Source organism: Plectrocnemia conspersa, unplaced genomic scaffold (assembly GCF_051122295.1).
Source record: "Plectrocnemia conspersa isolate PC_06_02 unplaced genomic scaffold, ASM5112229v1 ptg000012l, whole genome shotgun sequence".
NCBI lineage: Eukaryota > Metazoa > Arthropoda > Insecta > Trichoptera > Polycentropodidae > Plectrocnemia > Plectrocnemia conspersa.
Genome location: NW_028277176.1, coordinates 31,692,137 through 31,705,681, shown reverse-complemented (window position 1 = coordinate 31,705,681; position 13,545 = coordinate 31,692,137). Strand labels below are relative to the sequence as shown.

The 13,545-nt window shown below is 32.5% G+C and overlaps 1 protein-coding gene and 1 long non-coding RNA gene across 7 annotated transcripts in view; one reads left to right on the top strand and one right to left on the bottom strand.

Annotated features, from left to right (window-relative positions):
* The window catches only part of AhcyL1 (Adenosylhomocysteinase like 1), a 34,006-nt gene that overhangs the window by 19,487 nt on the left and 974 nt on the right, over positions 1 to 13,545 (bottom strand). The window contains exons 1-2 of one of the 6 annotated variants that reach the window (XM_088199298.1): positions 3,695 to 3,876; positions 3,300 to 3,435 (exon numbers count right to left, since the gene is read on the bottom strand). The exons of 3 other annotated variants lie outside the window; for them this stretch is intronic. In XM_088199298.1, the coding sequence (XP_088055424.1) occupies positions 3,300 to 3,429 (130 nt within the window). In that variant the 5' untranslated portion in view covers positions 3,430 to 3,435; positions 3,695 to 3,876. Of the gene's footprint in view, positions 1 to 803; positions 865 to 3,299; positions 3,877 to 13,545 lie in introns of those variants that run through there. 2 more of the 6 variants (XM_088199297.1, XM_088199299.1) reach the window with 2 other exon arrangements.
* LOC148229001 (uncharacterized) lies at positions 3,971 to 5,231 on the top strand. The gene is made up of 2 exons (XR_015811575.1): positions 3,971 to 4,785; positions 4,874 to 5,231. It is a non-coding gene; the product is annotated as an uncharacterized LOC148229001 (long non-coding RNA).

The window sequence follows — 13,545 nt, the reverse complement described above, 5'->3', positions numbered from 1 at the left end:
TAGAGAAGATTACATTCTACTGCAACACGGTGCCAATGAAACCGCTGAAGAAACCGAACAGCGACGTGCTGACGACCGATTACGTGCTACTGCAATACGTTATTAAATATGTTTTAATAACAGAGTGAATAAAATTAATAATACTGAATAAAGAATGAGTTTGAATCCCGAACGAAGCCAGAGAATAAGCTAGTATTATTTAAAAATACATTTTAATATTATTGTTTTTATAGTTGTTATTTAAATATAATGAATTTCGGAAATCATCGCACGATGTTTTAAGAATTTTAGAAAAAAATAAAGAAGTATCACATGTTTTCTTGTTCTCTCTATGATTTGAATCTTAATATAATCTAAATTGGTTTGAACAACAAATAGAAGTTTTTTTAAATTTTAACGCGGCGCCGTGCTAACTAACAAGTAACGAATTAATTTAGTAAGATAAATGGTAAATTAGTAATATAGTTATAAAAGATAAACTGCATCATCTATAAAGCTCATGGAATTATTTTTAGAAGCAAACTCGCAATACAATATATCGATTAGTTTAGCCGGATATTTTCTTTATAGTATAGCACCCGTTGAAAAAATCAAGACAATAAACCTTGTAAATAAAATAAATAATCACTATTAATTATGTTTTTAAATGCAATGACTCAGCGTACGCGCCCGAGCGTTTATGAATAATATTAGTTCATGTTATTATTATTATAAAATCTAATATCGGTAACCAATCAAGCGAAAAGGTTGATGATGGCTATCGAGCGATTAATCAGTCGATCTTATTGCCGTGAGAAAGTCACCAAGATGGCAAAAGCGAGGCGAGAAGAGGAAGGACACAGAAGCGAACCGCGCGCAGCAGAAACTAGAGCAGACTGAAGCCGACGAATTTACAACCACAAAGATGGAGATAAGAGTTTGGCAATTAGATAATTTGGAAGACTATCGGGAGAAGACGGACGGTTTTACAATATTTGTTCGCGGATCCGGCGAAAATAATATATTGCACCCGACGACGCATTATATCCGTCCTACTCTCCATTTTTCACGCCGTATTATTCAAACAATTTTCAACGATAACAAATCACGAGCCGAAGCCGTGAAAATTGTAATTATTTTCACACTCACGAATTAGCGCTGAAAAACACTGTCAGTTTCGCTTGACAATTGTGATACGAGAAGATAAGGACACTGTTGCTATAATTAGAAATGAAACATCATTAAATCACGTCCCGTAATTTGCTTGATATCTGATATAGAGTTTGCTATAATCTAAAATCCATTTATTTCACAAGACGAGCCGTGTGATCTGGTTGTTAATCAAAAGTTTAAAATATATTTCTATGCAACTACGGTTCTTTTTGAATCAAAGTGAAAACATGAAATTGCATTCACAACTTAATTTCCAATTGGCCCATCTTTATGAAGATGATTTTTGTGTCAACAATATGAAATGAGTCCCACCACTCGTTTCGTTTGTATTGTGTTCCTGAAGAAAACCAAATTGATGACAAAGAATTAAATTTTTTCTCCGTAAACATGTGCAATTCTTCTAAGCAACAGTTTTTCGAAAACTTTTGATAATATGGGCAAGAAACTTATTGGCCAATATGATTTGAGGTCTTGTGAATCCTTTGCCGATTTTGATATCAGTATAACATTCGCAGTCTTCCATTGAGCTGGACAGTATTGAAGTCTCAAAGAGAAGTTATCTATATATTTCACTATCTGAAGTCCCTTTAATAGTTTTCAGTGGCGTAACTAGAGGGGCGGGGGACCTCCCCGGGCGGCACTTGTTTGGGGGCGACATTTTCGCGATGGAAGGACCGTTCGTTCAGTGATTTTTTAAACTGAAAGCGCTAAAAATATATATCCACGAATAGCTAAGAGCCAAGTTAAATATGTGAAAACAATAAATAACAGTTTTAAGACACAGCCGGTAATAAAATGCCGCCCCTATAGATAAATATATTGTTTCTTAGAATCGGTAAGTCAAAATTACACTAGACATTGTCCTTTGTTTGTTCGAGTCGAGCAAGTGCTAAAATAATTAATTGCTTGGTATCCATTGACATACTTCACCAAATTTGAAAACTGTTTTGCACATTTTTTAATGGCATATAATATGTGAAAGGTATGTAGCGTAGCTCGGGGGGGGGGGGGTAAAAATGGGCCGGCATAATACAAAACGCGCATTAAATTACAGACTTTGTATTAGATAGTTGTATGGGTGGAGGGCAAAATTAAGGATCGCCCTGGGCGGCACAAACCCTAGCGACGTCATTACTTTCAGGTATTAGCCATCAACTTATACAATTGAACATGCTGATATAAATGAAGCAAAAATACTAAGGAATACATATTTTATTGAGTAGTGGTTTCTATGCGAAGAGAATGAATACCATATTGTATTTTTTATTATGGTCATTCAATTTTATGTTTTATAAATAATTATTTTATTACATTGTGAGATTTTAATATGCATTTATTTTTTTCTATTGAGCGTACGATTCAGGATAGAAATTTATTAATTAAAGACGAAAGTGCGACGTTTGATGTTAAAAATACGTACATGAAAGGCGTAGTTAGACATTTTTCAGGTTTCTTTTCGAAACATGATTTTGAAAGTACAAATGCGGTTATAATTCTTCATTATTCGATAACGACCAAGTGATTTTTGTCACAAAATTAAAATAACTCGATTTATATGAAGAACTACATGTTTATTTAAAATGTGTCGTTTATTTAATCAAAAAATATTTTATTGAAGCGTACTAAAAATATTTTTTCACTACAAAAACTGTACTATGTAGCATTGCCTTTAATAATATTTTATCATATGCAATAAAAAATATTTTAAATGCATTAGTCAAAGCAACAAAATTAGAAAAAACAATATTTTTTTTAGAAAATTTTCAAAAATAAAATCGCGTATCTAAAAACATAATATCCATACATTATTAAGCTATCTTATCTGTATGGCAAAAATGAAAAAATATTTTTGAGATAACTAAAATATTGCATATTTACAATTTAAAAATGCTTTTCTGTAAAGTATCAAAAATATTTTCACTACGCAGCCGAGTTTTTTTTAATTTTATTTTTTTTAAATATGAGTTACATAAAAACATTTTCAGAAATGTCCCATTTCAAACTCTCTTGAACAGAAAAGAATAAACCTCTTGTTCAATGGTTTCTTGTATAATTTGAATGATATATGTGGTAAAATATCAGTGTTTTATGTATCAAGATATGTTAAAGTAATTTATAATCAACTATATGATAAACAAAGAATATACCTATTGAATCGCGGCGATCTTTCTCTTCGGACACTCCGACCGGCATGGTCGCACTAGTACGCAACAGGAACATTTTAATAAACGTTTGGAAACGGTTTTGAACCGTATTTATTTTAACATCGCCTATCATTGGAACCTTAAAAAACCAACGCCACGTTTATCACAAAGCTAACGAGCACGCAAACTTATTATAATTAGAACAGATTAGGTTAAATAAACAGCAATACAACTTTAGCCGTTATCGCGCTATATCCACAAAGCGAAAAGCATCACTCGTCGACGAAAATATATTTCTGAATATACATATAGACTCGATTAAATTTATTTAATTTTAAAATATCTTCTTGGTGATAATTTTCACGCTACGCGGTATGATTTTGGGCGATAATCATTACGTTTAATGCGTTATTTTTGTAGCAGTAATTGAAACATTCGAGACAAACAAGTCGTTATCTTCGAGTGATTTATGCGAACGCCTCATTTGCGGACATTTTTTACGCCACTAAACCGAATCGGCACTGAAGTCGCACTGAAACGGAAAACGCGACGCCACCTGCCAGGGGTACGAAAATGCGATTGACTACGGATGACATCGTTTCGCGTGCGAACGTAAACGGCGCCTAAACGCGGTAGATGGCGACATCTAATGATTTGTCGCCAAATTACACAGACGGTTTCGTGTCTCGGCGACTTTTTTTCCCATTGTGATCAACTCGGAAAAATATGTCTCTCGCGTGCGGCGAACATTAGAGCTATTTAAGATTCATCAGATTTCGGCGAGATACAAAATAACTTTGCATAGTATCTCATAAAAATAAAAATAATTTTACACAACCAAAATTTAATATGAAATTTTCAAATAATAATAGTAACAAATAAAAAAGACTTAACATTTAATTTAAAAGCATAGTATTTATATTGTCATTTAGCAAGAACCCAAATTTCACTCGATTAAGATTTTTTTATGGTACTATTATATCAGTTGACTTATTGGCATACAGGGAAAATCATAAAATATTCACATGATATACTGTATGTTAGATTAAACGTGTTACTAGCCAAACAAATCAAGAGAGAAAACGTTATTTTAAAACAACTAAGAATAAATTATCGTAACAGAAACTACTTAACAGCATTAGGCAAATTTATTATCTTCAAGTTACATGCTTAGAAATTAGGGGATTTTCAACAACCTGCAATTTAGATGTCACCATAACGAACACACGAACAACGAAAGAAGAGATCTCCACAGTGCATCGTTATCAACCCGTTTCGAAAGTTTAGACCACACATTACAGAACTGGAGAAAGATCTCGTTACCACAAAAGAAGAGCGTCAACAATTTTAAATATTGTACGGACCATCTAATACTACAACCTGTTTCGAGAAACCATTGTAAACCACTAAAAACATGATCATGCGTATATTACCATTGTTTATACCATTTGGAACGTGTTTTCTCTTAAGGCGTGAACACATTTTGGAGGTGCGTTCAAGAACCAATTGATTCGTAAGCATCTTTATCTGCGATTTGCTAGAGCTGTCTCCAACGATCAATATTAATCATTTGACAGGCACATACAGACTTAGCGAGACCTCCGCGTCCGGAGAGCATTACGAGAACACGACGACAATCCCAGCTACTTCACCAGCACTCAACCGATAAATACAACTCGGCACCACAGTCAAGACTCTGACTTCCAAGAGCCGAATTCGTGACACGAGACTACTTTGATACTCTGGTAAATAATACCTATTAAATCATCCTTTCAGTCTATTTTGCTGTAAAGACACACCTATTTAGCATTAAAAAACCGAAGGTGATGATCCGACGTGATAAAAACACCGAAAGAAACAATTCTCCTTTTTGTTTTACGTATTATTTTATAATCATCGGGAAGGGACGACAACGGTTTCGTTCATAAAAGACCATATCAACTCACAACTACTCAAATTACATATAATACTAATAAGCATTAAAATAGGAGAAAATCTAGCATCTAAAATAACCCATATCTCAAACCAATCGCTGTAACACTGAGTGGCTGTTTTTTTAATTAATAAAGACAAGGCGAATTAAAACGGTTTGAAGCGAAAAGGCATATCTCCAGAAAGCAATAAGATTTTGTAAATAATCGAACTAGATTTAAGTGCCTCAGTCATCGACTCAGTCGCAAGTATTCAATGTCATTCATTACAAGCAACAACAATAAAATGGTGGAATAAAATTCCTCATTAAAACAATAAAGCTACCGACCTCGATGGTGGTAATTCACTTGCATCGTCAATTATCTTCTAAATTTAATAAAATAAACGTGCTATAACTGGCATCATTTAAAATATTGATTTCATACAATGTATGTTGATTTGAATTAAACATTTTTGTAGTATTTTCGAAGTAATTCGTTGTATGTACTTGAAGAATTATTTAAATTTAAATAATTATCTAAGCATTTACCTACATAATATGTATCTAAGTATTTACCTAATAAATGCGTTGACCTAGAAATTCGTTACAGAAAAAAATATAGTGTTCCATTTTCCAAAATTTTTTTGTTGCAACAAACAGAAGGGCAAAATTAAAAAAAATGTTTTAAATAACGTAAGAAATAGCTATAAATAAAAATGTTCAGAAATTTATTTATTTTTTAATCTTCCATCGTAACCCGATAGGCGTAAGCCCAATACGTCAGACATAACGAATACAAGTAAGTATTAACCACCAGACTGAATATCTGAGAATTGATGACATCAATATTATTAATTATAAATTATTATGTGTAATATAATTTATTGAATTGATGTCATAGCAGCTGGTGCAGGTTTTTAATAATTGTGCATTTTTTATAAATACAAATTCGAGTGCGACTGCCAGGGCTCGAGCCCGCAACTTCAGAGTTATTAGTCTGGGACTGCAATATTTTGTCTATGAAATGGAGACTAAAAATAAAAAATAAATAAATAAACAGTCGCGTCTGGTAATTTCCTTATACGCGTACTTGTACGCGAGTGTTATAAAACACAAGAATACGTTTTTCGAGACACTGAAACTTTGTTGTCGAGTCATAAAAAATCCAGAAGACTAACAAATGTATTATTTTTTTCAGAGAAAATATCGGTTCGATACAAAAACTGCCACTTTTGTATAAAACTTCCACGAGCAACGAGAAAACCAAACAAAAATAGATTTATGAAGACTGAAAATAGAGGTAGGTAATCAAAAAGCAAATATATTAAGAAGCTGCTATTTATAAATACAATGTACGTTTAACACGAAATTAAAACAAAATTAAATTGAGATATGATGATTCAGAGGTACACTATCGTTAGTCACATCTTAAAAAAACACATTTGATATACGATAAAATATGTCTTATAGATACATAGCTGGGACTGTCTAACTTTTAATAATATGGACTGTAAATATAGTTAAACTTTAACTAAAGAAAAAAATTATGTATATGGTTAATTGGTTGCGAAATTGATATTTAATTAACTAAGAATGAGTAGATACATATTGGGCCGCACAGTATAACATTTATTATTATTTTACTCGTAAATTGCTATTTTATCTAGAAAATTTTGATGTTCGAGTGGTCACGTCATAAAAATATTTTTATAGTACTATTTTTTTAATGAAACAGTGTCTAATTAGTGTCTTTTTCGACATCTTGCTCATTCTTGTCCTATAGAATAATGCTAACTGGTAGATTACAAGTCGAAATACGTAGAACTTAAACTACAGATATTTTGTTAAGAGTTTAACTAAAACGGGTCTTTCGTGAAAAAATATTTCAGCATTCAATATTTTATCACCGCATCGCGACTATGTGGCTTTATGCCAACCGTCGTATTAAATCCGATACTCGTTGGCATTTGAGACCATTTTTTCTACTGCAATCGATTATACGGCCATAACACTCCATTCAGAGAAGATGCAAAACCAACACCAGACGTATGCAGCTGCGAATGTTACGATCGATTCTACCATTGTGCATTCGCGATGACCCAAATCTTCTTTCAAAAACCACCGCAAGAAACGTACTTATATCTTCTGAGAAATCCGACGACAATCATTCAGCGTTGGTAATTAAAGGGGTCATGGAACCGAACTCGGGAGATTTAACCGGACATCGCAAGGTTATTTATTTAATTTAAGAAACCGGCACATGAAAATAATTATGAAAACTTACACGAACGTTGCTATAAAGTTTTTTTCAATAATTAATGATTATATATGACTCAAATTTAAGCATTTCTAAATGTTTCAAGTCCTGATCAAAATAAGTTCAATGCCACTATGAATATCGAAGGAGCAAGTGAAGGGGAAGAAGTGCAATACAATTTGTAATTGGCGAATTGGGAAAAGAGTTATCGGTGCATTTCATTTGCATTAGGGATGTTTTTAAATTAAAGTACATCTTCTCAATAATTATTACATTGTTTTAAAATAAATTTAAGTAACTTATATGTACTTTAATCTTGTCACAACGTGTCAAACATAATTTGAAGATTCCTCAAATTAAAATGATACTAAAAATAAAAGGTAATATTGAATTTTTTGTTCGAGGAGGATAAAATGCTGCAGGAGCTAAAAAAAGTTCATCACGAAAATTTTTTCAAAGACCATTTCGGGAATTTTTCTTCGAGGTGGATAAAGAAGAACATATCCTGCAAAAGCTAAAAAAGGTCATTTCGGAAATTAAAATTTTTGTAAATTGCTGCGAGAGATAAAAAAAGTAATTTCGAATATTTTTGTTCAAATGTCATCTTCAACATTTTTATGGGAGATCATTTCGGAAATATTTGTTCAAGAAAGCAGGAAGCTGGTCACCTTAATCAATAAATCTGCTGTCAAAATTGAGCAGCGAATTAACTATAAATGATTCACTAATTATCAATATATTTCACTGATGGAATAAATGATTTTTAGATGTAATAATAAAACTGAATAATTCAAATTAAAATCATTTTAAAAAATAAAATAAAATCTCTGGAACACCGGTGATCGTTGCGACGAAATTTGTCGCAAAGACTTACTAAAAGCTCATGAAATGAATTGCTTTATATAAACTATCTGAGAACAAAGATTTTTTGGTCAGTGTTATACAAACGCGCGTGCAGAGGGCATATCGATTAAACGGTTTAAAAGCACTTGCAAACAGGCCGGTTCTAAATACAAAGTAATGCGTTGCGTATTTCCGCCAAAAGTTACCTAAATCAAAGATTAGACATTCCATAGAAATAGCATCATTGCCAATTAGGTCACATGAGAACTGTAGGAGACACTGCACTTCCTCCCAATATTAAAACTGAACTTACTTCGGCCAGGAACTTTCATCCCGAATACGCTTTAATCAGAACTAGAACTTGACTCGACTAAACGGGTTCATCCGAATACGCACCGAGCGGAACTACGTCGTGTATCGACCAAGACGACTTTAATCGCGATATCAGCCGCTTCCCACTTTTGCCGTCGACCAGATCTAGCCAAATCAGTCAACTGACTGAAGAGTTTAACCCTATCTTCGAGTACTAAAGTTCGTGAACTTTTGTAAATCGCGATAAATATAAAACGCAATTTTGATAAACAACAATCAAATTTATATTCGGAACGAGCAAAGCTTATTTCGACCTTAGCCGCGCTATGAAGCAACGAAGCGACAATTTGTCTTCCGTGTGATCCTTTATTACCGAAACCATTGTAGTACCTTACCGAATCTCGACTAACTGCGCGAGATAATGAGTATTGTTCGACGCGTTTCTTGGAGATCGTGAAAAAATAGTGTAAGTATTTAGCGTTGTTTTGGTTACGGTAAATAATGTTAATGGTTTTCGAAAGCCTTTGTGGCCATTGCGAGTTTAGTCGCTCTTCAAATTCTTCCGAAACGTTCAAAATGACGATTTCTCTCGTGTTTTGCTTGGCACAGTACCTTTGTTCAATGATTGATTTCCATTGAGCATTTATGCAGGATCAAAGCAAAAGTAATAATAAAAACGACTTCGATATTACCAAAATGTAGACCGAAAAAACATTTTAAAATGACCCGAAGTTAAAGGCAAAAGCAGAAATTATTTTCATATTAACAAATCGATATTTTAAAGTTTTAATATTTACATCCCACGAGTATAAAAAGTTGTTTTTTATGAAGTTCGATTAATGATGTATTCGGTATTTATTCAGAGGGCGTATTACATTTCGAACTCTTAAAATTATCGATAACAATCCCAACTCGTCAACAAGGCAATTTGCGTTGAGCGTAACTGTCTGTCAAAGAAATGTTATATAAAATTGAATCCAATTTGAGAGCTGCCAAAAGTTTGTTAAAAAAATCAGATTTCACTGCTTTACTATTATTTTATTTATGACTATATTGTAAAAGCCATGCGGTAATAACGAAATAAGATTAGCAATAAAGGCAGTATTTTAAACAATACTCAGAATCATGTAAACAAGGGCATTTTATTAAAATCTAAGGTCAACAATTTATTAATATACATTGTATATATTTCAATTAAAAAATAAACAACAGTGATATTCATGTTTATTTTTGTAGGGGTATTTATGTATCGCCCTTTACGTAATCTGGCTTTGAATCGAGTTCGTTACCGAATTAAAGACTGAAATCTTCAAAGGAACGAAAAATAAATAAAATGTACAGTAAATGACTTTAAATTACACAAATAAAAGCAATTTAAAAATGTTGATTCACAGAAAAAACATTGAATTAAATACGAGCTTTCGTGCGAAGCATATGAAGTAAATTGCGATCGATTACATCGATTGTTATACAAAGAACACGAAATTGAATTAATTTTTAGCATTTTTTTATATTAAATATTTAATAAAAAAGGAGCAAATCGATCAACGTAATGTTACATTCAACCTTTCGGTATACTTTTATAATTGGTAAAGTTTAATTTGATCGCCTGTTCAAAATGACAGTTACACTCTTATAAAACTATTTTTTGGAGTTTTAGAATAATATACAGTAAATTCTGAAGTTTATACCATAATATCATAAATGGAATGGAAAAGAGTAATAAAATTAGTTTGAAAATATATTTTTAAATTCAATTACAAAACAGCGTCCGAGTCACGCAAAGTTTCCCCGCGACGCGGTTTGATTTTTAATATTAATTTTGAGATAAAAGTCTAACGAGTCCGCGCCTTGTTTACTTAATTGAACGCGATATCGATAAAATCATAATCTGAATCTAGGACAAAAATCAGTAGATAAAATGTGTATTTTTTATCATTAACAACTGACGATGAGTGGCAGTTGACAGTATCTAAAACTGTTTTTAGATCGCAGACAACGGTGAATCTGTGTTATTTACGAGTGCGTCGATGACGAGTGGCACTTTGGACAGTATCTAACGAGTTACATAAGAAACCTTAGAAGAGAATCGATCGGCGACTGATATAATCCTCGTTCTGAAGAGACGAACGCAACGCGAATCGAAACCACTTGACCCCGCATCGCAAAAGGTTAACTATGCACAGAGGGGTGCGCGAGCGGGCGCAGTATATGAACCGCTGGATTTCATCCGTGCGTGGCCATGTTTTTTATTTCTAAAGATCTTCACGGAGCGGAACGAGCGTCGAGACTGCAGCAAGGACACTGCGGCGCCCGAAGGCTCCACAGGTGGATAGAACACGAAAAATCGATGAGACCACATAGGAAAGTGCCGGTGTTTCGAGTTGCACAATTCAACGAAGTCGACGCCGACCTTCGTCGTTTTTATCTGGCGTTAATTTGTCATCGGCGATGATGAGCTGATGACAAAAAATACGATTTGAGCGACCGCAATGACGCATCGACTTATATAAAGACACGATCGTCCGTGCATCGAAGAGATCAAACGAATTCATAAATACTCTTCTCATTCAGAAAGGACGCGCATTGAAAAATCTTAAATATTTCCGTTTATTACAAAGCGCGATCCGCGGTTGAACCAACAATATATTTTTATTTCTAAAACTAAGTTAATATTTCTAATACAAGTTAGAAAATCAGTTTAAAAAAACAAAGACGTTTTTGATTTACTACTTAGGAAAATGTTTCGAGCAAGACAGTACCGGTCGTAAAATATTAATTTGCGAGGGAGATAGGTTCCGCGAAATTTCGCATAAACCGAAACATAGAACACATACAAAAATGGAAGATAGGTTACAAAAAAATCGCGTAAAGCGAACACATAAAATTATTATATACGTACATACATATGTAAATTCTCGTATGTCAATATAAAAAACGGCAAATTGGTGAGAATATTATCTATTATTACTTTACAATAACAATATGTACTCGAAAATATTGCATAACAATTCTTTATAATATGTACATAACTTACAATATTATTATAAGCATTATTATCAGTCATATCTAGCAACAAAATTATTCTGGATTTACATTTATAAAGTAATCTGTTACCAATATTGAAGATAAATGTTTTAGTATTTATATATAAGTTGATAAATGAGATAAAATGATGTTACAAAAAATACAAAATAGGGCAATGAGAGTAGTTTTAAATACACATAGATTTACTAGTTGTAGACATATGATTGAAAGATTGGAACGGTTGGATATCTAAGAAATAAAGATGTACATATATTTAATACTTTAAGGATAGATGGGTATAAGGAAACGAGTACGGCCAGGAGAATATTGTATGGAGGTGTAAATTTGTATAATAATATTCCTTGGACAATCCGCAAAAATAAAAATGTAGCGGGTTTCCTCAATGGAATAAAGAAACATCTTTGTGCATTAAGAAATAAATTATATTATTTTATTTTCTACTTATGTTTAAGTTATATTTTATATGTATGTTTTGATTATACTTGTTTAGTGTATAAACAAGTATCTATATTAGCTGAATTAATTAATAGAAGGTAATAAATAAATATTTGTATTATTAACAGCCTGGTCATAATAAATAGGACATGGTTTAAAATTTAAACAGGTTAGGTACGAACGAGCGGCAACGAGTGATTGTCGGTCAGAGCAGTGAACACCCCATGAACATAACAAAACAGGACTGTAGCAAGAATTACACGGTTTCTGTTTCAGTACGAGTCAATTTGAACACGTTTATTTTAAATGAAAATATAATTATATATAAATAAATAAAATGCATGAATAAATATTTTTTTAGAATAAATTTGACCAGTTCCGAAAAATTAAATTTGTATTTAAGTTTAAACACGCTAAATTTAAATATCCATTTTTTTCTTCAGAACCCACTGCGCGACGCATCATTTTCGTGGATGCAAAATTAATGCATTTCGTCAATTAATCCTGAAAACCATCATTTTTTTATTTTATTTATATCGAGTTTCAAAATTGAGTGTGATACTGAACAAGTACCAACCAAAATCCTCAAAAACAGTATTTTTTTTATTTTATAGTGAGTTTCAAAATATTCAGTTCCTTTGTAAATATTTTTTTTAAACTAGAAATAAATCAATGTTATGATTTCACTACTGATAAGATAATTTTAACATAGTATTATTGTTTTTTTAATTTAAAAGTTATCGTATTTCACGCGGCGAAAACATACGCGTGATTATAGTGTTCACACGACTTTCGCACAGTATATGTGTGCAAGTACGGCGGTGGCCGGAATTAAATCGACCAGTAAAAAAAGCGTAAAAAAACATACGAGTTACGCTGACGTTTGACAAGCGCACGTGATAGTCAGAGAGTTGGACGGATTTGGATAATTTGCAAAAGAAATAAATATCATAGTCTGTTTCCGCTCTGAATAGTAGGAAAGATCGAAAGCACTATCCTATGTTTAAGAGCATATAAGCGCGAAAAGAGTATAGCTTTTAAGAATTCAATCCGACGGAGACAATGTGAGACTACGAGGACAGTGAGTATTCATGCGCAATAATAATTTATAATAGTAATAACATTGTATTCTTAAAAAATAAACGCGCGACCGCAAAACAAAATGGCGGTTCAAATGGTGAAGTCACATGATGATAAAAATAAAAATAAAAATTTGTTTATATAATTTTTATTTGGATTTATTCATGGAATGTTTATTGTTCTAACCAGGGAACCCATAGAAAAATGTGAAATAACGTACCTAATTCTAAACCAGGAATTCTCTGGTTATCCCTTAAAGAAAATGTAAAATAAATCCCGATATGACATTTCAGTGAAATCATCGTAATACATCGTAATTTAATTACCAGTGAAAAAATGTATTAAATTTATCTGGCAGGTGT